This window comes from Heterocephalus glaber, unplaced genomic scaffold (assembly GCF_053883595.1).
Source record: "Heterocephalus glaber isolate CG9 unplaced genomic scaffold, H.glaber_assembly_v1.0 deba00001497, whole genome shotgun sequence".
Taxonomy (NCBI): Eukaryota; Metazoa; Chordata; class Mammalia; order Rodentia; family Bathyergidae; genus Heterocephalus; species Heterocephalus glaber.
Genome location: NW_028258320.1, coordinates 36,179,928 through 36,206,543, shown reverse-complemented (window position 1 = coordinate 36,206,543; position 26,616 = coordinate 36,179,928). Strand labels below are relative to the sequence as shown.

At 37.4% G+C, this 26,616-nt stretch overlaps 1 protein-coding gene across 24 annotated transcripts in view; it reads left to right on the top strand.

Moving 5' to 3' along the window:
• Positions 1-15,141, top strand: part of Sgms1 (sphingomyelin synthase 1) — a 381,142-nt gene extending 366,001 nt beyond the window's left edge. For all 24 annotated transcript variants that reach the window (XM_087185555.1, XM_087185553.1, XM_087185554.1 and 21 more), the window contains 3 exons: positions 6,910-7,063; positions 10,439-10,605; positions 13,542-15,141. In XM_087185555.1, coding sequence (XP_087041681.1) covers positions 6,910-7,063; positions 10,439-10,605; positions 13,542-13,721 — 501 coding nt within the window. In that variant the 3' untranslated portion in view covers positions 13,722-15,141. The remainder of the gene's footprint in view (positions 1-6,909; positions 7,064-10,438; positions 10,606-13,541) is intronic.
• The last annotated feature ends 11,475 nt before the right edge of the window (positions 15,142-26,616 follow it).

Sequence of the window (26,616 nt, the reverse complement as noted above, 5' to 3'; positions counted from 1 at the left end):
CAGGTTTGATCTTTGGTCTGGGTATTTAATACGGAGCTTTATTTCCTATGATAAATATATTCCATGAATGAATGAGTGAATGAATTTATTAAGGGACATTTGACAGTGGTGCTGGAATGTGCATTGATACTACACTTTTACTTCTGTAAGATACATGCTAAAGGAAAAGTTACTTTATATGTATCCAGTTCCTGGTTTAACTAAGTTTATGAGGGATTGGTAGTGTGCAAGATAGCAGTTTTGCAAATAGCAAAATATTATGTCATTTAGTGACAAAGATACATCCTGAGATTTGTGTCAATAGGTATTTTATCATTGTATGCATGTCATAGAGTACTTACACAAACCTTGTCGGGGTGACCTGTGTCGGGTAAGCTACATGATATACTACCCTACTGCCCCTGGACTACTAACTTGTGTAGCATGTGACTATACCAAATTTTGTAGGCAGCTGTAACAAGTGATAAGCATTTATATATCTAAACATAAAAAGTTATAATAAAAATGTGGTATAAAAGAGAAAAAAGGTACACTTATATAGGGCACTTAGCCTGGTTGGAGCTTGCAGGACTGGGAAGTGCACTGGTTGAGTTATTAGTGAGTGGTGAGGGAAAGTGAAGATCTAGAACACTACTGTATACTACTGTAGACTTTAAACACTATGCACTTAGATATACTAATTTTTTTCAATAACAAATTAACCTTAGATTACTATAAAGTAACTTTTTTACTTTATAATTTTTTAACTTTTAACTCATAATAATAGCTTAACATATAGCATTGTACATGTAAGATGCATTGTACATGTAAGATACATTGTACATCTGTACAAAAATATTTTCTTTCTGGCTAGGTGTGGTGGCACACATCTGTAATCCCAGCAGTATGTGAGGCTGAGGTAGGAGGATCACAAGTGGAAGCTCAGGTTGGGCAATTGAGCAATTTAGCAAGACCTTGCCTCAAAAAAAATTTTTTTTCCACCTTTTTTTTTGTACTGGGGATCGAACTCTGGTCCTTGAGGTTGCACAGCAGGAGACAAAATCATTGAGCTAAATCCCCGGCCGAAAAAAATTTTTTTAAAGGGTTAGGATAATAGCTCAGTGCAAAGACTCTAGGTCAATGCCCATAACCACCACCAGCAGCCCCCCCAAAATTATACCTATTCTATAAGCTTTTCTGGTTTTTAAAAAATTTTTTACTTTTTAAACATTTTTGTTAAAAACTAAGACAAAAACACATCAGGATTGGCTACACAGAGTCAAGATCATCAGTGTCACCATCTCCACATTCTGTCTCGCTGGAAGGTCTTCAAGGGCAATAATGTGCATGGAACTATCTTCTAACAATACAGTACCACTTTCTGGTATCCCTCCTGAAGCCCCTGCCTGAGGCTGGTTTTTGGTTAACTTTTTTTTTATATAAGGAAGGAGTACTGTTATGGCTTGTGTTTAGATGTCCCCCCAAAGCCTCATGCATGCAGTCATAGGTGGGGCTTTTTCAGAGGCAGCTGGATCTAGAGTGTGTGACACTGGAATTGATTCATGGTGCAATGCCAGGCTCAAGGGCACAAGGACTAAAGGTGTGAATGCTACCCACCCTAAGTAGTCTGGATAAAAGGGGCAGAAAGATACTGTTAAGGTCCCTTGTTGCTTTGCTACCCTCTGCTCATCATGAACTGTTTCTCCTCTGTGATGCCACCCTCCCTTGGAGCCAGCCAATTATGGACTGAAACCTCTACAAACTGTAGAGCTAAATAAACCTTTCCTCCCTGAACTTGTAGGTGTTGTGTATTTTGTCTCAGCAATGAGAAAAAAGTAACTAAGACAAGTGCATTCTAAAAATAACAATTAAATACAGTATAATAAGTACATAAACCAATAATATAGCTGTTACCATTATCCAGTACTTTGTAGCGTCCATAATTGTATGAGGTATGCTTTTATGTGACTGGCAGCACAGTAGGTTTATATCACCACCAACAAGTGACTAGTACAATGGCTATGAGATCCATAGATGATGGGAATTTTTCAGTTCCATTATAGTATTACAGGACAACTGTCATCTGTGTATTCTGTCCCTAACCAAATACTGCTGTACAGTGCATTACAAGGACTTGGATTGCAGTCTGAGCTCCACTACTGGGGTACCTAGTAATTGAGATAGGCTCTGCCTTCCTGATTTTTCTGGGATGCTCTAATAGGAAGTATTAGAAAAGGCCAAGAATTATTTTAAATAACATTCCTACTTCTTAGCTCTCACTTTCAGCCCTTCATCAGTTATGCTGAAGCCAGTGATCTGTGTAGCATGGTTTGATGGGTTTCAGCGGCAGCGTCTCCCCTCCCAGTGAAGTTCCTTAGAAAGCCAGTACCTGGGCCACCTGGAGGCTGCATGAGCACGTACAGACTGTCATTAGAACAAGGTGTTATTTGGCCTTGAAAAATACTTTGGGAGACCTGTTTTTTAGTAGCTAAAGGCTCACTGATATCCCTGATGTGGTGTCTTATTCAGAAGCCCTTTTCTGCTGTCAGTTTCTGTCTTTTGATATTGTTAAAGAGACTCGACAAATATATGTTATATCTTGGCTGTTCATAAGCATATGGAGAAAGTTTTCTTAAATTTTAAGACCATACAAATCCAAAAATTTCTTGTCATCACTTTGTAGTATTCACTGCAAGTTTTTATTCAGGGGTCCCCAATTTAACACTGCTTTCAAAACTGGTCAGTCAGAAGCTTACTGAGAGGGGAGAGAAGGGAGAGTCCAAATCCAGTTACAGTAGAATAATAGGCATGCTCCATCCTTTCCTTCTACTCACTTCAGCCAGAAATACTGCAAAATATGTACAGTACCTCTTTCAGGTTCAAAAGTAAATGGTAGCAGGCAGATTGAGGAAGAAAACCAAAAGGCAAATTATGAAAGATCCAGCCCCAATTTTCCTGTTTTGTGTTTTTCACTTACCTCTCCTACCTAGATTTAAAGGCAGCAAAAAAAGCCCAGAACTACACTCATTGCCAACAGACAGAGCTTCAGAAGAATCCCATGCATGGTGGCTCATGTCTATAATCCCAGGTATTCAGAAAGCTGAGGGAGGAGGATTGCATGTTTGAGGCCATCATGATCAACTTGGTGACACCCTGTCTCAAAACAAAATTTATAAAGAGCCGGGATGTAGCTCAGCATTCCCTGGGTTCAATCCCCAGTATGATAAATAAAAATAAAAAGAATCATTTCTCTCTGGCCCAAGGAAAAGAAGGAACAAAAGCTGTCCTGGAACAGATATCCAGAGAGACCCTCCCCATTGCCTTGCTAACCCTGTGAACATTTTTTCCCCCTGTGAACATTTTTAATGCTAGACTTTTTCTATGCATATTTTAATTCTAGACTTTTTCTATACATAGTTTTTTTTTTGAAAACAGTTATGTTTACCAAACATTTTATTTCCTGGTTTTCCCTCTTAATAGACAAAAATATTTACAGCATAAACTTCCTGCACAATCATGATAAAGTTACTTTTTAGTAATTTATTAAGTAGTCACATCCTGGGTCATTGTTTCTCAAAGTTACGAGTCCATTTGAACCACCTGATTCTGAGTCAGTAGGTATAGTTGAGGACTTGAGAGTGTGTTTGCATCAGACTATCCATCTTGCCAACATTGTCCCTGTCCCATGATTTGAATTGCAAGGGAGTAGCTATATACCAGTCCTTTCCTAGATTGTTTTCAGTTTGCTGCCTTTTATGTTACAGTGGGATGTTTGTCCAGGAAGCTTTTCTTCATACTGGGGATCATTTTGAGGGAGACTCCTGGAAGCAATATAACTGGGTCAGAGGCTATAGCTGCTTAAATTGCTGATTAGCCATGATGGCTTTTTTTTTTTCCTCAGAGATTTTCCCAGTAGTCATAAGTATGCCCTTCCCAATTGTAGACAAGAAAATTAATGCTTATCGTGGTTCCACTGCCTAGGGTCATGCAGCAAATCATTGGGAGAGCTGTGATTTTTACCAGTGTATATGATCCAGGCTGGTTCTTCCTTCTGCTTTATTGGCAGCCTCTGCTTTAAAGGAGTCTTTGTACCTGCCTAATCATTGGTGTTTTCTTGTTTTTACAGCTTTGCCAACTTGACATGGGAAAACATAAGCTCCTGTAAATGTTAATTTTTATTTCTATTTGACAGAGTTTATACCTCCATCTGGTCATATCCCCTGTCTTTTCATAAATTTTGTTTCCAGAGTCAGTCTTGTTTTACTTGCATTCTATATGCTGTGTACATGGTAAAAATATTGTTTCTGCTGCAGTTTTATAATTTCTCTTGTACTTGTTAGCTTTTTTATATATAATTCAAATGTTTTATATACAGTAGTTATAAAAGTCCATCGTCTCGTTTCTCATTAAGTTTAACACTGTCTTCCCCTTGCATAATTTTGGCAAACATGGGAAGATGTTCTAGAAAAAAAGCTTAGGGGTTTTAGGGACACGTGTAAGAAATGCAAAATGATTTTTTTGATGTTTTCCTCAGTAACATTTACTTCCTCTCCCCTCGCCCTGCTGCAGCATACAGTCTCCCCTATGGAGATTTTCCTGCTAACATGAGAGGGAAAATTAGGGAATGATACTGCTTTCAGAATATGATTTATACTTTTCAAAACAGAGGTAATTTGGAGAATAACTTGAAATAATGAAAAATGAAAAGATCCCAAAGTGTTTTGCAATACTTTTCTTCTACATATTATCCATTATGACAAAACTAAACCACACTTTTAATTTGAGACTAAAGTTTTATCATGTTTATGTAGACATGCAGTTTAAAAATGAAACTGTTCTACTAATCATATTATGAAAAACAGTAATCTGGCCCTGATTACCTTCTAGCCCCTTTTCCTACTTTCTTTTAACTCTTTCTTCTGAATCTTGTTATATTTACTATAATATCTTTAACTCTTTTCACAGACTTTTTTATGTGTATACCCTCACATCTCTTGAGTGCAAAGGATTCAGTGTCCTTTTGTGGCTTTTCTTCCTTCCCCCATTCCCCACTTTTACCACCTGTATTCTTGCCTCCCCTCTGTAGTACTCTGTCTACTGTTGAGCACAGTATCTATGATGTACATTATTAGAGTTCTGGAAATCCTGTTCACAGCCAAACCATATAATTTCCTTCCTATAGTTACTTTTCCTTTTCTGTATATTATTTTCCTATAGGGTTAATAATTGCCTTGCTTTTTGCTTTAGTAGTTTTCTATGTACTTATTCACCTCTAAGTTAGGACTCTTCTCGATCTGTCAGACCCATTGCCTGTTTTATTTGTGTGTCATCCTGGAGACATTTCTCTGGAGCCTTGAGGCTGCTCCCCATCCAGCTTAGCTTATGGTCCTCCCTTTCACTGGTGCCCTACAAGGGCTATGTCTTCTCTATGTTTACTTGCTTTGTAGACATACTTTCTATAACTCCTACAAAAGAGCATGTATGTGATAAGCATTTTTTTAATTTTTATTTTTTATTAATACAAAATGATTACAATTCCTCATAGGGAGTTGGTACATGTGCATAACTACATGACACATCTTGATTCTTTTTCATCCCCTTGCTCTCCCCTTCTTCCACCTCCCTCCATCTTTTGGTCCCCTCCCTTTTGCAAAAGTTTTACCTCCCTATTTTCTATTACCTATCCTTTTCTTTGCTCTTTATTTATACTGATAAATATCTTAAAATTGTGTGTGTGTGTGTGTGTTTGAAGGCTTTAGTTTATCACTGAGCTTATGTATAGTTGTAATAAGAATTCTAAGTTGGAAATCATATTCCTTAGAATTTGAGGGCATTTTCCCAAAAGCCTTCTTTTTTCCAGTGTCACTTTAGAAAAGTCTCAATTCTACTGATCCTTTATCTAAAGCTGGTTTTTAATCTCTAGAAACTCTAGTGTCTCTTGTTAGTCTCCAATTTCTAAAGCTCCCTGGCACTGAGCCTTGCCATGTAGGGCAGTTTTCTCCTGGTGTGCTGTGCGCTCAAGGATCTCTTTGAATTGAAATATTCCTATCTTCTGTGGTCTGTGCAGCCTGTCATCCTCAACTAGAAACCTTGGAATGACTTTTTGTGAAGGAAAATTACAATGAACCGTGCTTTTCCCAAAGCTGGAATGTTATCAGTTAGATGTTGTAAAGGGATCATGGTGATTAAATTGACCAACTAGAATTTAAGAGTGCTGACAAACGTAAAATACAGTTGTTCACATATCTTATTTGACAGAACAAACATAAGGTCAACAAGCAGGTTATTCTTGTATCCATTTATTACTCTAGCCGTGGTCCGAGTGACCCACGAGCAGCTCTCTTCTTGATGATGGTGCTCCCCTTCTAGGAGTGTTCTAAAGGTTCAGCCTCAATTTTACAGTCTTGCATCAGGGGCAAATAGATTAATATATTACCTTTCCCACACTACATAGTGTTTTTTAATTTGAGAAGATTGATAACACATCTTACTGAGTCCTTTGTTTCATGCATGTCACTATCCCAGCCTTCAGGTGCTTTAGCTAAGTTGGTAGAGTGTGTACTATGCCGAACATAGCAAAAAATATATCTCCAATTTTTTCTGGGAGATTTAAATTTTCTTTTTCCAAAGCAAATCTGATGAATCAGTTAATCCCATCAGTTTTTCTCTGTTGTATAATTTTTAAAAATTGGATAAACATCTACTGAAATGTGCTAGAAAAAATCCTGATTTGTAGGGAAAGTTCTGGAGCCAAATTCTTCACCTGTTGGGCCTGTTTCCAGGAACTGCCTGCAGAATGGTAAACATTGAAGAGGCCAGCTTCATGGGAGGGATTTTCGATGTCTTAATAAAGTCTAATTCTGGATATAAATAATAATCATATCATACTCTCCTGTGGTCTGATGATCTTGTTTTCTCCTTTCTTGGCAGCTTTTTGGTGACTGGGAAGCCCAAGTGCGAAGAATAATGAAGCTAATTGCTGGAGGTGGTTTGTCTATCACTGGTTCTCACAACATGTGTGGGGACTATCTGTACAGCGGGCACACGGTCATGCTAACACTCACCTACTTATTTATCAAAGAGTGTAAGTCTGAAACCGTCCTCCATTACAGTTTCCTCACTTGCCATTTCCCAGGGTCTCTGGGCCTTGGGAAAACCACATTTTGTGGAAAGTCTGCTGAAGCCAGACGGGAAAATTCAGAGGCTGGCAACCTCATCTTGTCCTGCCTAGGATGCAGTCTGTGCCTAGGGAAGTGGCAGAAGAATGCAACTGTGCTTCTGGAGGAGGTTTCTTGTTTCCTGTAGAGCTGGGCTAGAGGCATTTTCCAGCAGAGCGTGCAGGTGTGTCACAAGCCAGTGATACAACTGCTGTAAAGGAGGCAGGAGGAAAGCAAGACGTGATTGGATGAGAGAAGATACTGTTTCGACCGAGCAGCCATTTTTTTAAGCACTCGACACTATGCTGTATGGTGAGGGTACTATGACAGGTCAGGTGATGACATCTCCCCTCAAAAGGCTCAGCAGTGAGACAGACACCACATGGGAAATTTCTTTTAAGAAGAGTACTTAAAATATTTTATTGTGAAACAAACAGTGTTGTAGATGCCCATATACACTGTTCAAATTTAAAATATATTAGCATTTTGCCATGTTTGCTTCAGATAACCCTTTTACAAAAGAAAAAAGTATAATACAGTATATGATTAAAACTTTTTCATCCCCATCCACCTCTTATTTTCCTCTGTTGTTTCCACGTTTCTGTGTTGTTTTGTAGTTTTTAAATTTTACATAAATAGCATCATGCTATGTATATTCTTCTGCCTCTCTTTACTCCAAATTATGTTTTTGACAACTGAGACTTTGTTCATTCATTTTAACTGCTGCTAGTATGCTTCAAGTACTATAAATGAACCACAGATCACTTATTTATTTCTCTATTTATAGAAAATTCAATTGTCCTTAATATTTTACTGTTAGAACCAGTCTAGTAAGCATTATACAATCAGTTCTCAAGAAGAGCAATAAGTAAAACCAGTCTGCTGTGCTTTCATCGAGGAGGGATGTATGTTGCAATCTGACAGTATTTTGGGAGCATTTGGCACTTTCTGGAAGTTTAGAGGTTGGAATTCAGAGTGGCAGTAATAATGAGAAGTGAAAATGGCCTGATAAGTAGGAATCAGATCATGGAGGGTGCTCTGAGCCACACAGGAGTCTGAACTTCCCTCTCATGGAGATGAGGTATTTATTGAAGTGTTAAGACCAATGGAGCAGTGTCAACATATTTGCGCTTTAGAGATCATACTCTTACAGCAGTTTGCATGTTGGACTGGAAAGGGTCAAGCCTAGAGACCAGGAGAACAGTTAGGTGATTGGCTCCTGCTATAACCAAAGAAAGAGATGGTGATGGCTTGAACTACCATGGTAGCATCAGGGATGGAGAGAGGTGAAGGATGCTCAGAGAGATTAATACAGAAGAGTCAACAGATAACATGGATAGATTATGGGAGTAGAGGAGAGGGGTGGCAGAGTAGATACAAGCCCAGTTCTGGTCTTAGAAACTTAAAATACAAGAACAGAGAAGAGAAAATGTGCTAGAGGGCAATGAGAGAGAGAAGGTAGAATAGATATTCTACTTGAAGTTAGTATGTGATCAGATATAGTGAATTCTAGCAATGCTTGTTGACGATCCACAGGCATCATCTAGCCATTGTACTGGATGTAACCAAATGTGGAAAATGGGAGCCTTGGAGGCCAAGAACAGGTGGATTCCTGCCCCCTGCTGGTTGACACCTGAAATCTTTTAATCATGTCAAGGTTTATACATTGTACCACATTGGGAAACACAGGGACCTTGGGTCACAAAACTCTGAGCTTGAATCCTGATGCTATCATTTCTTAGCTCTGTGACTCTGGAAAAAATATTTAACTTAAGTCTTTGTGAACAGAGTTGCACAGAAATAATAATAGCTGCTATTGTATTGTTAAAGTATCAAGTACAGGTATTACTAGGTTCTACTCCCACCCTCACCATACTCTATTTAAAATTGCAAATTGCCCATCACTTCTGAACCCCTTATCCTGCTTACCTACTTTTTATTTTTCCATAGCCTCTACTATCCCCGATACAGTATACAGATTAGTGATCATGATTATAGTCTTGTCTCTTATGCTTCTTAGGAGGGAATCTACCTACAGAGGCAGATCTCTGCCTGCTTTGTTCATTGATCAAGATACCCAGAGCAGTGCCTATCCCTGGCATAATGCTTAGAGAAGATTGATTAAATGAGTGGTTCTTGGACCTCTTGGGAATCCAAGAAAAATCTGAACCTTCTCCTGTGGTGTTCTACCTTTTGGGAGACATTTGATCCTCTAATATTTGTATTTGGGAAATAAAAATCTCAAAAATTTAGATGAGTGTATAGTTGCAGAAATTGGAAAGTAAATCAGTGGTTAAATCAATGATAATTGTGTAATCTGTATATAAAGATCTATGGATGAATAAGTATTGGTTTTTGTATAGAGCAGTGGTGGCAAACCTAAGGCACACATGCCACAAAGGGCACGCAGAGCCCTCTCCGTCATCATGAAAGCCAAGTCGCCCCAGCAGCCGAGCATCAAGTAACAGTTGTTTTTTTCTAAACTAAAACATCAGTGTTGAGTGCAGTGTTGGCACTTTGCGATAAATAAGTGGGTTTTGGGTTGTGCTCCATCTCTAAAAGGTTTGCCATCACTGGTAGAAAGCATTAACCCCAAATTATGAAGAGGTGAATTTAATTAAATATCAATGGATAGTTTTTTAGCATGAAGCATAATACATTAACCTGACCTTTTTGATTAGACTCATCTTGTAAACTGTATTTGTGATTATATGAATCAAGTACAGTAAGTCCCTGACTTATAAATGACTTCTGTTCTTGGAGAATGTTGGTAAGTCTGATTCATTCATAAGTCTGTTAAAGTGGGCCTTACACACCTTTCACACAAATATACAGTGTATATTGCTTTATGCTTCCTACCAATCCCCTCCATATCACCACTGCTTTTCCTCTTGCTTCTGGTCATCCTGGGCTCTGATTGAGCACTGTACTACTTGTACACTACCACACAGAAGCACAACTGTGACAATGTCTGACTACTTCTAGGATTTGTTCACATCTACGAATGTTTGTAATGTGAGGTCAATTAGTATCTGTGAAAGTTTGAAGCTTGAATGTTTTTAAGTTGGGGACTTACTATAATAACCAAATATGAACTATTATTGCTAGAAAATAACTTTATAGACAGCTGTTGTAGCCTTGGTTACAGATAAGATCGCAGAGATTTACCCCAAGAGATTTGCTTTCAGAAGGAAAGATCTAAGGAAATTGAACTCAGAAGTACTGTATGCAGTAGGAGCACAGTTGAGTGCTCTTAGTGTTTTTGAATCATAGGACAATTGCAAATTTCTCCTCTTTTTCAGATTCCCCTCGACGACTCTGGTGGTACCACTGGATTTGCTGGCTTCTCAGTGTCGTTGGAATCTTCTGTATTCTCTTAGCGCATGACCACTACACTGTGGACGTGGTGGTGGCATATTACATCACCACAAGACTCTTCTGGTGGTATCACACTATGGCCAATCAGCAAGTGAGTTTTCTCCCCATTTAATTTTAGTTTCTCATGCTCCTGGTTGGTACTACTGGCTTGAGGAGGGGAGAGGGCAGAGGAGCAAGGAATCTACAGAAGTCTTTAAGTTTCTTTTTCTTAGTAGAGAGCTAAGATTTTTCTGTCTCTTGTGATATTGATCTTCAGAATCAAAATGAAAAAGTGTGTTAGTATAATGACATAGGAGCTGGGCATGATGACATATACCCATGGTGGTATAATCCCAGCTACTTGGGAGGATCACAAATTAGACTGCATAAGACTGCTTTAATTGTTTCCCGTAGATTCCAATATGTTGTATTGTCATTGTCATTTAATTGTAGGAACTATCTGATTTCTTCTTTAATTTTCTCTGTGACTCATTGGTTATTCAGAAGTGTTTTGTTCAATTTCCATGTGTTTATGAAATTCTTGCAGTTCCTTTTGCTATTGATCTCCAGTTTCATCACACTATGGTCTGATAATATACAGGGGATAACTTCACTTCCTTTGCACTTACTTAAACATGTTCTATGAGCGAGTGTGTGGTCTATTTTGAAGACTGGCCTATGTGCACCTGAAAAGAATGTGTATTCTGATTTTGTGGTGTGGAACACTCTGTAAACATCGGTTAAGTTCATTTGTTCAAGAGTTTGATTGACTTCTAGTATTTCATTGCTTGTTTTTCGTCTAGCTGATCTATCTATTTATGACAGTGGGGTATTGTGGTCCCCCACTACTATTTTATTAGTGCTTATTTGATTTTTTGTGTCCATTAGTATTTGTTTTATATAGTTGGGCTCGCTAGTGTTTGGTGCATAGATATTTATGATTGTCATCTGTTTCTCTGGGATTGTTCCCTTTACACGGATGTAGCGTCCTTTTGTCTCTCTCAATGAGTGTTGGTTTGAAATCCACTTGATCTGCAAAGAGGATAGCTACTCCTGCTTTTTTTCAGGTTCCTGTCGCATGGAGTATTGTTTTCCACCCTTAAACTTTCAGTCTATGCATTTCTTTTTGAATTGTTTCTTATATGCAGCATATTGTTGGATCTTGCTTCTTGACCCATTCTGCTAGTCTTTTTTCTTTTGATTGGTGATTTGAGACCATTAACATTGATGGTTATAACTGATATGTATTTATACTTATCATTGTCATGACTTTTTCTTTTTGTTGGATTCTCCCCCCTTTACATTTAATTTCTTGTCATGCTGGATGGATTCTTTCTGCTGGGCTTCCTGGGATTATGATCGTCATTGTCTTTTCCTAGGATATTGTCTAAAAATTTTTGGAGTGCTGGTTTGGTATTCATGAAGTTCCTAAGGTGCTCTTTGTCATGAAAGTATCTTATTTCTCCATCAATTTTGAAAGATAGTTTTGCAGGGTACATCAATCTGGGTTGGAGGCTGTTTTCCTTTAGGGCTTGAAGTACGTCACTCCAAGCTCTTCTTGCCTTGAGGGTTTGTGTTGAGAAGTCTGCTGTGATTCTGATGGGCTTTCCTTTGTATGTGATTTGTTTCTTTTCTCTAAATGCTTGTAGAATTTTGTTCTTCTGTTGGGTTTCAGGGATCTTAACTATATATGCCTATGTGTACATTTTTTTTTGATGAAGGCTAGTTTGTGTCCTATATGGCTCACTTGTCTGTATGTCAAGTTCTTTTCCTCTGTTTGGGAAGTTTTCTGCCATCACTTCTGTGAAGTTTTTTTATGTCATCTGCACTCTCTCCTGTTTCTTCATTGACTCTGATCAGTCTAATGTTATTCTTCTTTGCATCGTCTAGCAGCTGCTGGATTGATTTCATGTGCTCCCTTACTATTTTAAAGAAATTTTTGTTTTCCTGGTCATTAATTGCAATCATATCTTCTATATCTGAAATTTTGTCCTCATATTGGCTCATTCTGCTGCATAAACTTTCAATGGAGTTTTTAATCTCCTGGAAATCTGTTTTATGCATCTGTTTTATGAATTCCATTTGTTTCCTATGTTGGGATTGCATCATGTTCCTCAGTTCCTCTGTTGTTTTATCTGTGTCCTCTCTAGATTTATTAATCATGTCTTGCACTATGGGCACAATCTCTCCTGTTATGTGAGAAATTATTTCTGATTTCATTTTTTCCAGATCCTCTTTTGTTGCCAGTTCAGGGAGTCCAGGTGGTTGAGTATCAGATTGTTCCATCTCATTTCCCTTTGAGGTGATTTTAGGTGATCTGGAAGTCTGGTTTTGAGATTTGTTTATGTATCTTCTCATTTCAACAGGGGTGGGGGTGGGGGTTGTGTGTGATGCTGGTGCCTTCATGGCTCATCTCCTTGGTGCTGGGGGCAGTGGTACGGTGACCTGGAAGGCTCACCTCCTCAGCACTGGTGGCAGTGGTACGTCACCTCGGAAGCCCCTCCTCAGCACTGGAGGTGGCTCTACTCCTGCCCATTGCTTCATTTACATTCCTTCTCTCTTCCCATTACTCTGGGCCCAGCACCAGTTTTCTGCATAGAAGAGTGAATAAAAAGCTAAGTGGGTGTTTATTGATAGACAATAGATCAGTATGTCACAAGATTTTGCCCTGTCAGAATAGAGATTATTTGATTTACAGCTGGGGTGTGGCCCAGTTTGCAAATGTGTGCAGAGGATGGAGTGGTGACCTGAGAGTGAAACTGGGATATGTGGGTGGACATGGGGCAGGTCTGAGATCCCTTGTGATTTTTTTTTTCTTTTTTTTGGAAACAGAGTATTGCTTTGTAATTGAGGTTGGCCTTGGACTCACTAGGTAGCCCAGGGTTGCCTCAAACTTGCAGTGATCCTCCTTCCTCAGCCTCCTGAGTGCTGGAATTACAGGAGTACACTACCATGGCAGGCTTTCCCTTGTGACTTTTAGCATGCAAAGTATTTGAAATTAAAGCAAAAAGAGAGTCAGAATAATTTGTATGTTTCTTTTTTATTTAGGTGCTAAAGGAAGCTTCCCAGATGAACCTCCTGGCCAGGGTGTGGTGGTACAGGCCATTTCAGTACTTTGAAAAGAACGTTCAGGGAATTGTACCTCGATCTTACCATTGGCCTTTTCCCTGGCCAGTAGTCCACCTTGGTAAGCAAGTTAAATACAGCCGGTTGGTGAACGACACATAACAGCTACACAAAGTTGGGGAATGAGGAACTGTCCGAAGTGCTAAGAACTCCATGAGAGAAGATGCCATAAAATAAACACCTCCCTAATTCTATTATCTTTCAACAGTTACCTTGACTTAACCTGTTGAGTTACCTGGTCAGCACTGTGATCTTTTTTTCTCTCCAAAGGACCTGCGTTGGACAACAATAAAGAAAATTTAACGTATCATGCACTGTACACATTTTCTGTTCATAAATTTGGGATTTACATGACCCACGACCACCATGTTCCTTTGTATATGAAACAGCAGTATAAATGTAAGCTTTTATATCATAAGTTCTGGTCTTTCCAGTCACATCTGGAAATAAAGCATATTATTTTCTTGGGAAAACATACTTTTCATATCTCTTGCCCCAAATATTGGGCTGTAAGCCATTTTCTAGCAAATGTCTCTATGAAGGTTTCTAAGTACCTGAATGGGGTTCAATTCTGAAATCTTCCTACCTGTTGCACCAATGTTCAAATCAAAATGACAGACACAGAGAAGTTTGGTAACTTTGGATTTCGTAAAATCAACAGAGACAGTGTGTCAAAAAGTGCAAAAAAAAAAAAAAAGATTCTGTTATAAAGTGATTTTCTAAGTGTTTCCTAACTTTATTTTTCAAAATGATGTTATGAAAACCAAATTTAAAGATTTTTACATGTCAGAGAGAAGAGAGTTAAAATGTAAAATGCTTCTTGGGAGAGAAATGTGTCTATGTTTCTAGTGCCTTTCTTGTCTTGATTGTATGGTTCGTAGGCAATCTTAAATGTTTTTATTTAAAATAAAGTATTCCATAAAAATATAAACCTATGTATACACTACAAAATTTTGCATTTATAGCTAAATTAAATCAGAAGACTGCTTATGGTTTTAAAATTGCTTTGAATTAAAGAATGGGGATGTTTATTACAGTCAGAGCTTGTTCACATATTGTGAGCAGGTAGCAGTGACACCACTTAAATTATTTTATCATCTATTTGGTAGTTTAATTTTAACTACTCTATGAAAACAGCCATGAATATCTTTTTTTAAAGAGAGTTTTGAAAATGATCACTTATCTAAAACTTGAAAGCTACAAATTAGTTGTCCATACTCTCATGACAATTTTGTTGGTCAACAACAAAAGAGATTTATTTCTTTAAAATATATTTGTGCAGAAACTGCATGTAACTCGTAAGTTTTACTCCTAACATATATATGTTTGGGGAAGTATTCTATTCTATACTTGCCAATGTGGAGAACAAAATAGTTTTTTAAGAATGAAGAAGTATATATATCCATTCTGTATTTTACGTGCAGCAGAATTATCTACTGTAGGGTTTTTTGTGTATTCACAAAGTGATATTTGTATTGTAAAACAATAATGGTGAAGGAAATAAAAAGGCTTTTAAAATTTTGTTTGTTTTAAATCTTTGTAAAGTTATTATTCCAGAGAGTATACTTATACCTTACAGCTTACCTAGATCATAAATTAATCAAAATGCACTTTTTAATAAAAATTGATACTTCAAATAAATGGCTGTTATTACTAATGTGTTTACATTCTTCACAAAAGTCATAAAAACAAGAAAGAAAATAGTTTCAAGATTCCTTCACTGAGTTAGACATGGAGCCTTAGTGTCTTAGTTACTTTTCTTGTTGCTGAAACAAAATACTGATGCCCAAAGTTCAGGGAGGAAAGATTTATTTAGCTCACAGTTTGTAGAGGTTTCAGTCCATAATCAGCTGGCTCCAAGGCAGGGTGCATCACAGAGAAGAAACAGTTCCTGGCAGGCAGAAGGTAGCAAGGCAACAAGGGTCAGCCACAGCTTTTTCTATCCCTTTTATCTTAAACAGACTACTTAGGGTGGGTAGCACTCACACCCTTAATCCTAGTGCCCTTGAGCCTAGCATTGCACCATGAATCAATCCCAGCATCACACACTCTAGATCCAGCCACCTCTAAATAAGCCCTACCTATGACTGCATGAGGCTTTGGGGGAACATCTAAACACAAGCCATAACACTAAGTAAATAATTTACTTATTTTTTCCTTGAGATTTCTTAAAAGTATTCTTGTCTTTAGTTACCTATACAGATTGTATTTTTTCACTGTATAAGAAGACCCATACCAGAGAAACTATTCAGTATTTACACATGTGTCCTATTTATTTCACTTAAGAGTATCCCTCAATGTGCATCCCTTTAGCTATAAATGTCTCTAGTTTATCATTCTTTGTGGCTGAGTAGTACTCCATTTTATTTTTTAAAAAAACAAAAAACTCACGTCTCCTTTATCCAGTCACCAGTTGATGAGAATTTGGGTTGTTTCCAAGATTTAGCTATTACAAACTGCCGCTATAAACATGGGTGCTCATATATTGCTGTGGTATGATGCTTTTAATTCTTTTGGGAAGATACCCAGCAGAGGACTAGCAGAATCAAATGAGAGACTTCTAATCCTAGTTTTTTGAGGAAACTAAAGGTGTAAATGAGTACCAAAATGTATAATAGATAATGTGAAATAGGAAAAAAAAGGAGAAGGGGAAAGGAAAATAATATTAGAAAAGGAAAAAATGGAAACAAAGTCTTTGTAAATAGAGAGTGGTAGAGGGGCTAAAGGGAGGGCAGGGAAATGGAAAAATAAGAGCCAAGATACATCATGTAAAGGTACAAACTCCCAATGATAAATATCATATTGTATACCTAAAAGGTACCAATAAACTTAAAGAGTCATAGATAAGTTCAGACTGTAAATCGTATTTTTAATTCACTATTTTTTTTCCTGTAACAAACTGATGCTTTTCTAGTTTAGGTAGAAAGGAAAAGTACAAATCTGAAGTGAGAAACAATATGATACTGCTTTGATAATCAGTTATAATAGAAACTCTTTAAAAGAAAAACATGATTATGATTATACTTGATGTAAAGAAGGAAGGTGTTAGCCAGGCCTAGTGGCACATATCTGTAACCCAGGCTGTTGGGGAGAATGAGGCAGAAGGATAGGAAGTTTGAGGCCAGCCTAGGCAACTCAGCACAACCCTGTTTCCAAATGAAAAATAAAAGGGGCTGCAGATGTAGCTTAGTAGAGTATCCCTCAGGTCAGTCTCCAATACCACACACTGGAGATGTGAAAATAGCTAATCTGCCCTACCGGGAGCTTTGGATTTCTGGGACAGAGAAAATGTGATGTGCTCTAATGCCAAAAAGCAAAGTTCTAAGATAGGTCCACCTTTAACTGCTATAGCTTTCGATGACTAACTATGGACCAAGTGCTAAATACTAAAAGGGAAAATAAGTGTAAATGAAATTACTGCACATGATAAGATTTTTTAACTTAAAAAGTTGAAATAATTATATTTAAAAATTCATGAATATGAGTTTACATGCCTCATACATTCTAGGAAATTCACTTGTTGGTTGTTCCCATGCCTGCCTCGTGAACTGATGTGCCCCGTGGCTTTCCTCACCTGCAAATCTCAAAGGACAAAGAAGAATCTTGTACTTTGGGAAACTGCAGTACAACTGACTGAATAAGCATGTATCAATTTTGGCCTTTAGTTTGGTAAGCTACAAAGCCCTAGACAATAGTTTGCATTCATTCCATTTCATTCATTTTACAAGCTAGGCACTTTTTGTGTATTAGCTTGGTAACCATCACACAGCCACAAGGTCTAGTTATCCCCATTTTACATATGAATCAACCAAAGCGACTCGGATGTATTAAATAACTTCCCTGGGGCATGCAGCTGGTAAAGATGAAAGTCCAATTGGATCCAAATTCCCACTCATCCCCTCGAATACAGTTACCTCTCTGTTAGGCCTCATATGCACATAGGTGGGGCTTTCAGGAGGTGACTGGATCATTGGGTGTGATACTCCTCAGTGGATTAGTCCACTGATGAGTTTATGGCTGGGTGTGATGTTAAGAGGTGAGGCCTGGTCAGAGGAGGTGGGTCGCTGCCTCGTGGCCCAGAAGGGTCTATCTCCCTCCCTCTTGATCTTTCTCTGCTTCCTGCCTGCCATGAGCTGTTTCTCCTCTGCTGCCCTGCTGTGGAGCCAACCGACTATGAACTGAAACCTCTACAAGCTATGAGCCAAAATAAACCTTTAAGTCATGGCTGTCAGATACTGTGTCCCAGTGACAAGAAAGTAGCTAAGACACTTTCACTAACTGCTGTCAGTGTCTGTAGTAAGAGAAATCTGCCTGTGGTGTTAGTACTAAGTATGATGACTAAACGATGGTCTGAGTAGCACAGAATTCATATCATGAGGGCTGAGAGAATTTTGCCCATTTCTAATTGTGTGTTTCATTTGTATCACAAGGACATTATCAAACTTGATCAGTTTGGTAAGTACAGTGGTACCTCAGTTTACAAACTTAATTTATTTTACAATTTTGGAGAAGATGACTGCATTTGTGTTTGTGCGGGGAAGATGGCCGTGGTCGTGTTTGTCACCTGATGCGGAATTTGTGAACAGAAGCAAGATTTTGCCAAATGCCAATTTGAACCAAATTGTTTCCAAAGAGAAACGTGCTGCTTGAATCAGTTGATATTAATATCTTTATTTGTTTCTCCTGATGGTGAAGAACCTTATTTTGAACAAATCAAAACTCTTGATTTGATATTTTACTTGTTAGCACCTTAAAATACTTAACCTGTCTTCTAGTTTAGCGTATAAGTTAGAAGGAAATTAAGTGATCCTTGTCATTAGAGGGACCTTCCAAATGTAAAGTGATAATTGACAATTCAGTGAATACTAACCATGTTTGTACTCTTTTCTATTTGTTGCTTTTGTTCTATGACCCTCCTTTTTACCTTCCTCTGGTTTTAAGCGTTTTATGATCCATTTTCTCTTGGTATGCTAGATGTACTTCTTTCTAAAAAACATTTCAGGCAGACCAGGCACAGAGGCACACACTTGTAGTTCCAGCTACTTGAGAGGCTGAGGTAGGAGGAACATCAATTTAAGGCCAGCCTGGACAGTTTAGGGAGGTTCTGTCTGAAAAAGACCTGAGGATGTACCTCAGAGGAAGAGTGCTTGCCTAGCATCAAGGCCTTGGGTTCAGTCCCCAGCATCACCCAAAAATACACATGTGTATGTACATATATACATATACATACAGATATATGTACGTACATGTGTATATATGTGTATACATATGTATACACATACTTTTTAAGCCATGTGAGGTGGTGCAAACCTGTAGTCCTAGCTACTTAGGAGGCTGAGGTGAATCACTTCAGGCTAGGAGTTCAAGGTCATCTTGGGCAACATAGGGAAACCTGGTCACAAAAAACAAATGGAAGAAAAGCATGTCATGGTTCCCTAGAGTTTACAATATACATTTATAATATACCTAAGCTAAGCTTGCCTGGAGTGTAGTGGGTACTGTATAACAATGTATTCTCAGTTCTCCCTTCCTATCCCTTTATAACATTGCTGTGACTCACTTCCTTTGTTAATGTGCCATAATCACCTAATATGTTGTTATTGTTATAATTTGAGACAAGTAGTTATCTTTTAGGCTAATTAAGAATAAGAAAAATAAAAGGTTTTATCTTTATTTATGTCTTTTCTGATGTTTTGAAGTAGATTGAAGCTTCTAAGCTATGCCATTTTCATTCTGCCCCCCAAAAATTCCCATTCCTCACAGAACAAGGACTTTAGGTTGCTCAGTGTGAATTCTTTCAGTTTTTGTTTGAGAAAGTATTTATTTCTCCTTTAATTTTGAAGGATAACTTTGCTAGCTATAGAATATTAGATTTCTTGCTTTATTTTCAAAGTACTTTAAATGTTTCATTCTACTTTCTTGCTTACCTAGTTTCTCAAATGAAGTATTCTATAATTTTATCCTTGTTCCTCTAGCTAATGGGTTATTTTTCTCTAGGTTCTTCCAAAATTTTGTCTTTGTCTTTGGTTTCTGCAGTTTGAGTATGACAAACGTAGGTATAGATTTTTTTCTTGGTATTATTTTTGCTCTTCTAGCTGTAATCCATTATTTTCTATACTGGCACTATTGGCTGTGTTGTAATCTGTTAGGCAAGGGGGATGATGTTTAATCTGATTAAATCTCAGTCTCATTAGTGGGCCTCTGTTGTTTCCAGCTTGATCTTCATGAATGTATTATATCTCCTGCTCTTCCATCCCCTACTCTTCCTGTCAGCAATATTTATAATCTAGTTCTTTGAAGCTTTTTGTCCTGTTGACTATGATTTTCTTCCTTAAATCAGATGGGAAGGCTAGAGGGGCTGGATTAGGAGGAGGGGTAGAGAAGTCCCCAGAAAGTCTGCCTGTAACAGTTAATCAGTTAATGTAAAGTTGCTCCTACCAGTTTATGGCTTTACTAGCCTCTGCTTCATGTAAGCAGATCTTGGCCATGGCTCTGGACACACTTGTCTCTAGCTTTTGGAATGGTGGTTGGACCTGTGTCTGCAGTTCTGTTATGGATCCAAGAAAAGTTGCTTTTCAGTTGATGCAGCTTTTTCTTATTGTAAGGATGAGAATAATGACTCCAAAGCTCTGTGCATGTAGAAACTGAAACCGTAAGCTCTTGGTAACAGTTTGCATGGTAAAATGAATTTGAGAGACATTGAGGAAGCTGTTACTTGTAGAGTCCATAAACACATGTCCTAACAATTGAAAAACTAAAAAGACTACCAGAGTGCTTTAATGACGTCCAACTCTCAGCATAGGACTAGAAGAACATTAGAAAATAACACTGGAACAAAAGAAAAGATAGATAATAGGATGTAGGAGGAGATAGATCTTTCTCAAAGGGGAGGAAGAGATGGAGGGAGGTTAAGGAAACGGAGGGAAAAGGGATGAAAAAAGGAATTAAGATGTGTTATGTACATGTACCAACTCCACAAGAAATATAAACAGTACTACAAACGTACTAAAAACAAAAGTACACTTAAAAAAAACTTGTGGAAAACAGAAAGGTATACATTCAGTTTTTAATTAACATTCATTGGGAACTTTTAATTCATTCTAATTTTTTTTAATTTTCCAGTAGCTTTATTCTTAGTTGTTATATGTGAGTTAAGGAAAATTAAGCTAAATTGAAAACTCAGTTCCTTGATTATGCTAGACCCAATGCAAATGTTATACAGCTACATGTAACTTGTGGGTACTGTATAACATAACAAGCTTTACTTTTTTATAATCTTGATTTTTGTTAGTACATATTTGCAGTCATAATGATTATAATGATTTTGGAGAGTTGATGCATGTACATAACACATCCTTATTTTTTCATCACCTTCCTCTTGCCTCCCACCTCTTCACTTCATTTCTTAGTCCCCTTCACTATTGCAAAAGATCTATTTTCCCTGTGTTGTATCTTTTAGTTTGCTCTTTGTGTTATTTATACTTTGCATTTCTCATATAAGGGAAACTATGTGATATTTAAGCTTGGATGTCTGACCTATTACACTTGACATTGTGATCTCAGGGTGCATCCGTTTTCCTACAAATGACTCAAGCTTATCCTTTTTGCCAGAATAGTACTCCATTGTGTAGAACCGCATTTTCGTTATTCATTTATTTGTTGCTGGACACTTAGGCTTTCTAAGATTTAGTTATTATGAGTTGTGCTGCTACAAGCATAGGAATTCATGTATCACTGTAATATAATGTCTTTAACTCAGGAAAATATTTAGAAGGAAAACAGCCGAGTCAAATGGAAATTCTATTTTTAGTTTTTCTGAGGAAACTCCACACTGATTTCCATAGTGTTTGTCCTAGTTTACATGCTTGCCAAAAATGTAGAATGGTGCTTTTTCCCACACAGCCTTAACAGCATTTGTTAATTAATTTCATTTCTTGATATAGCAATTCTTTTGGAGTAAGGTGAAATCTCAGTGTTGTTTTAATTTGTATTTCTGCCAGAGGTGTTGGACATTTTTTTCAGGTATTTATTGGCCATTTGTACTTCTAAGAAGTGTCTATTCAATTCGTTTGCCTAGCTTTTTATTGGGTCTTTTATTTTGTGAGGTCTAATTTTTTGAGTTCTTTATATATTCTAGATATTAGTTCTCTTTCTGGAGAATAGCTATCACCACTCCTATTCAATACAGTTCTGGAAACATTAGCCACAGCAATTAGAAAAGAGAAAGAAATAAAAGCAATAAAGATAGGAAAGGAAGAAGTTAAACTGTCATTATTTGCTGATGATATGATACTTTACATAGAAGACCCAAAAACTTGGTCAAAAGTCTTCTAGACCTAATTGACAGATTCAATAGAGTAGCTGGATATAAGGTCAACACTCAAAAAATAATAACTTTCTTATACACAAATAGCAGACTCATTGAGAGAGCAATTAGGGAAACAATTCCTTTTACAATAGCATCCCAAAAAATGAAATATCTAGGAATCAACCTAACAAAGGGAGCAAAAGACCTCCACACTGAAAACTACGGCTCTCTGAAAAAGGAGATTGAGGAGGATATAAGAAAATGGAAAGATATCCTTTGTTCCTGGGTAGGAAGAACCAACATAGAGAAAATGGCCATACTTCCAAAACTACTATATAGATTAATGCAATGCTGATTGAAATTCCAACAATATACTTCACAGAACTAGAGAAAACAATCCAAAAATTCATTTGGAACCAGAGGAGAGCTAGAATAGCAAAAGCAATTCTAGGCAACAGAGACATGGCAGAGGGTATCACAATCCCCAACTTGAAACTATACTACAAAGCTACTGTGATGAAAACAGCATGGTACTGGCAAAGAAACAGATCCAAGGATCAGGGGAAAAGATTAGAAGATGCAGAAACAACTCCAGACATGCTCAGTCACCTCATCTTTGACAAAGGAGCCAACCACCCTCACTGGAGGAAAGATAGCCTCTTTAATAAATGGCACTGTAAGAACTAGATTTCAACCTGCCATAGATTAAAACTAGATCCATACCTATCACCATGCACTAAGCTAAGATTGAAGTGGATTAAAGATCTAAATATTAAGACAGAAACACTAAAATTGCTGGAAGATAAGTTAGGTAGACCTCTTGAAGACATTGGCATAGGAAAAGATTTTATGAACAAAACCTCAGTAGCACGGGAGCTAGCACAAAGAATCAACAACTGGGATCTCATTAAAAAGCTTCTGCACTGCAAGAGAAACCACCAACAGAGCTAAGAGACAACCTACAATGTGGGAAAAAAATTTTAGTGGCTGTACCTCAGACAAAGGTCTACTATCTAGAATATATAAAGAATTGAAAAAAATCAGACCCCCCAAATTCAAAGACCCAATTCAAAAATGGGCATCTGAAATGAACAGACATTTCTCAGACAAAGAAGTAAAAGCAGCAAATAAACATATGAAAAAATGTTCAACATTACTGGTCATTTGAGAGATGCAGATGAAAACAACACTGAGATTCCACCTCACTCCAGAAAGAATGGCTGCTATCATGAAATCAACCAATAACAAATGCTGGCGGGGGTGTGGAGAGAAAGGAACCCTTCTCCATTGCTGATGGTAGTGCAGACTAGTGCAAACACTGTGGAAATCAGTATGGAGATATCTCAACTAGGACTAGAGGTTCCATTTGACGCAGCTATTCCCCTGCTGGATATCTTCCCCAAAGAACGAAAAAAATCATACCACAGAGATATATGTGCACCCATGTTTATAGCAGCACAGTTTGTAATAGCTAAAGCTTGGAAACAGCCCAAGTGCCCATCAACTGGAAACTGGATAAAGAAGATGTGTTTTTTTTAATAAAATGGAGTACTACTCAGCCATAAAGAATGAGAAACTAGAGACATTTATAGTTAAATGGATGCATATTGAGGCCTTACTCGTAAGTGAAATAAATAGGACACATATGTGTAAATACCAAATAGTTTCTCTAGTGTGAGAAACTGAAAGTGTAAATAAGGATTAAAATGAATAACTCATAATTTGAAATAAGAAAAGGTCCAAAGGTGTAGGGGTGGTGGGAGGGGAAAGGGAAAGAGAAGATTGGAAAGGAAACTCATGAGAAAAGAAAAAAAAATGGAAAGGAAGTCTATGTAAATAGGGAAGGGTGGAGGAGGTGAAGGGCGCACAGGCAATGGGGAAAAAATAAGAACTAAGATACATCATGTACAGGTACAAGCACCCAATGATAAATGTAAACATATTGTATACCTAAAATGTACCAATAAAAGAAAAGAAAAAAAAAAGACTGCTTTTATTTTGTCCCATAGGTTCTGGTATGTGATACTGATGTTATCATTTGATTCTAGGAACTAATTTCTTCCTTGACTTCTGTGACCTGTTGATTAAAGAGAGTACTGTATAATTTCCATGTTTCTCCACAATTTCTGGGGGTATTTTTTTGCCAATGATTTCTTGTTTCATTGTACTGTGATCTGATAATGTGCGTGGGATAATTTTGATTCTTTTGCATTTACTTAAGCCTACTTTATCTGCTAGCATGTGGTCTATTTTAAAGAAAGTTCCATGTGCTGCTGAGAAGAATCTATATTCTGTTTTGGGGTAGAATAATCTGTAGATATCTATTAGGTCCATTTATTCAAATGTTTGGTTCAATTCATATTTCTTTGTTGATCTTTTTGTCTAGTTAGTCTATTTTTTCTTTTTCTTATTTTTTTTTTTTTTTTTTTTTTTTTTTGGTACTTGGGATCAAACTCAGGACCTTGCACTTGCCAGGCAGGCATGGAGCTGCTGAGCTCCATCCTTGGCCCTAATCTGTCTTTTGTGATGGTTAGGTATTAAGGCCCCACCAATATAATTGTTTATTTTTTTAATCTTTTACATCCAGTAGTGTTTGTTTTATGAAGCTGAATGTGCTGGTGTTCACTGGGTATATTTATAATTGTTATCTATTCCTGTTGAATTGTTCCTTTAACTACTATATAGTGATGTAGTGACCTTCTTTGCCTCTTCTGATCAGTTTTGGCTTGAATTCCAATTTATCTAAAAATAGAATACTCCTATTTGTTTGGGGGAATATTGCATGGTATATTGTTTTCCATCCTTCTCTTTTTCAGTCTATGAATTTCTTTTTTTTATTAAATGTATTTCATATATACAGCATACCTTTGGTTTTTATTAGTTTGTTTTTATAATCTGCTCACCCTTATCTTTTGATCAGTAAAGGTATTGACTTCTTCCTGTCATTGCATTATTCTCCTCTTGCTGATTCCTTTTTTCCCCTTCTGCTCAACTCCTCACCCTGACTGGAATTTTTATTCCATTAGTATTTTGGGCATCATTAGTTTCATCGTCTCTTTTGAGAATATCCTTGAGAATTTTTGGTGGCACTGGTTTGTGGTCATAACTTTCTTAAGGTGCTCTTTTTCATGGAAAGACCTTACTTCCTCCATCAATTTTGAAAGATAATTTTGCAGGATATATCAGTCTGGATTTGAAATTATTTTCTTTTAGGGCTAAAAAGTCTTCATTCCATACCCTTCCGGTCAAAAGGTTTATGTTGAGAAGTCTGCTGTCATCCTAATGGGGTTTTCTGTATAAGTGATCTGTGGCATTTCTCTAACAGCTTTTAAGATTCTGTACTTGTGTTGGACTTCTGAGATTTTTTTTTTTTTTTTTTTACCATGATGTGTCCTTGAGAAGTTCTTTTCTGATCTTGCCTGTTTAGGGTTCTATATGTCTTCTTATCTATCTGTTGAATTCTTCCTCCATATTTGGACATGTTTCTGCTCTTATTTTTTAAAAAGGTTTATTTATGCAATTTGCACTATATTCCAATTTTTCACTAATTTCAATTAATCTCATTTAATTATTCAGTTAATCTTTTTACATTATCTAGTAACCATTAGATCCACGTTTCATAGCCTTTTTCTTTTAACTTTATTGGTACATTTTAGGTATAAAATACAGTTACATTCATCATTGGGATCTTGTACCATTACATGAGTCTCTTGGTTCTTATTTATTTTTCCCCTTCCCTTGCCCTCCCTTCACCCCCTCCACCCTTCCCTATTTGCAAAGACTTTGTTTCCATTTTTTTCCTTTTCTCATATTTTTTCTTTTCCCTTCTTTCCTTTCCCATACCCCTCCCACTTCCCCTGCTCCTTTAGATCTTTTCTTCCTGTTACACAATATCAGTTATACATTTTTTAAATTACAATATTAAGATCTAGGAGACATTATCACAGATTTTACAAAATTTAAAAGGATATAGCAAGCATATTACAAAAATCTTTTTTGAAATAAATTTGACAACTTCTAAGAAGTACCTTGGAAGACAAATTAATGAAACTAACTCTGGAGGAAATATAAAATTTGAATAGCACCTATTAAAGAAAGTATATTCCTAGCTTGAAAACCTACCTATATGACAACAGCAGGCTCATAAACATTTTAACTGATAAATTATATCAAACATTTAAAGCAGAAAAAAGAAGGAACACTTCTCCCCTCATTGTAGGAACTCAACATTGTGCTAATCCTAAAACTGGATAAAGATAATAGAAGAAAAAAGTACGAACATAGATAGAAATTTGTTTAACAAAACAAACTATTAGAAGTCAGATCTGGCAGTATGTAGAAAGTGGTTTTGTTATAGGGATGGCAGTGTTGGTTCAGCACCTTCTGTCCCGCTGCTCCTGGCCCAGAGGAAGGGGCTTCTGAGCCACCATCCCACTGCTCCTGGTCCAGAGGAAGGGGTTTCCCGGCCACCATCCCTCCAGCTGCTCCCAGCCCACAGGAAAGGGCTTTTGGGTCACCATCCCTACCGTTGCTCCTGGCCCCTGTCCCACCTCACCCAGCTCAGAGGAGGTAATCCGTGCAGGTGCTAACAGCCCCCTACCCCAGTTGAAATGAGAAAACAAATAAGTCTCAAAACCAGACTTCCAGATCACCTACAGCAATCCCAAAGGGAAATGAGATGGAACCCTC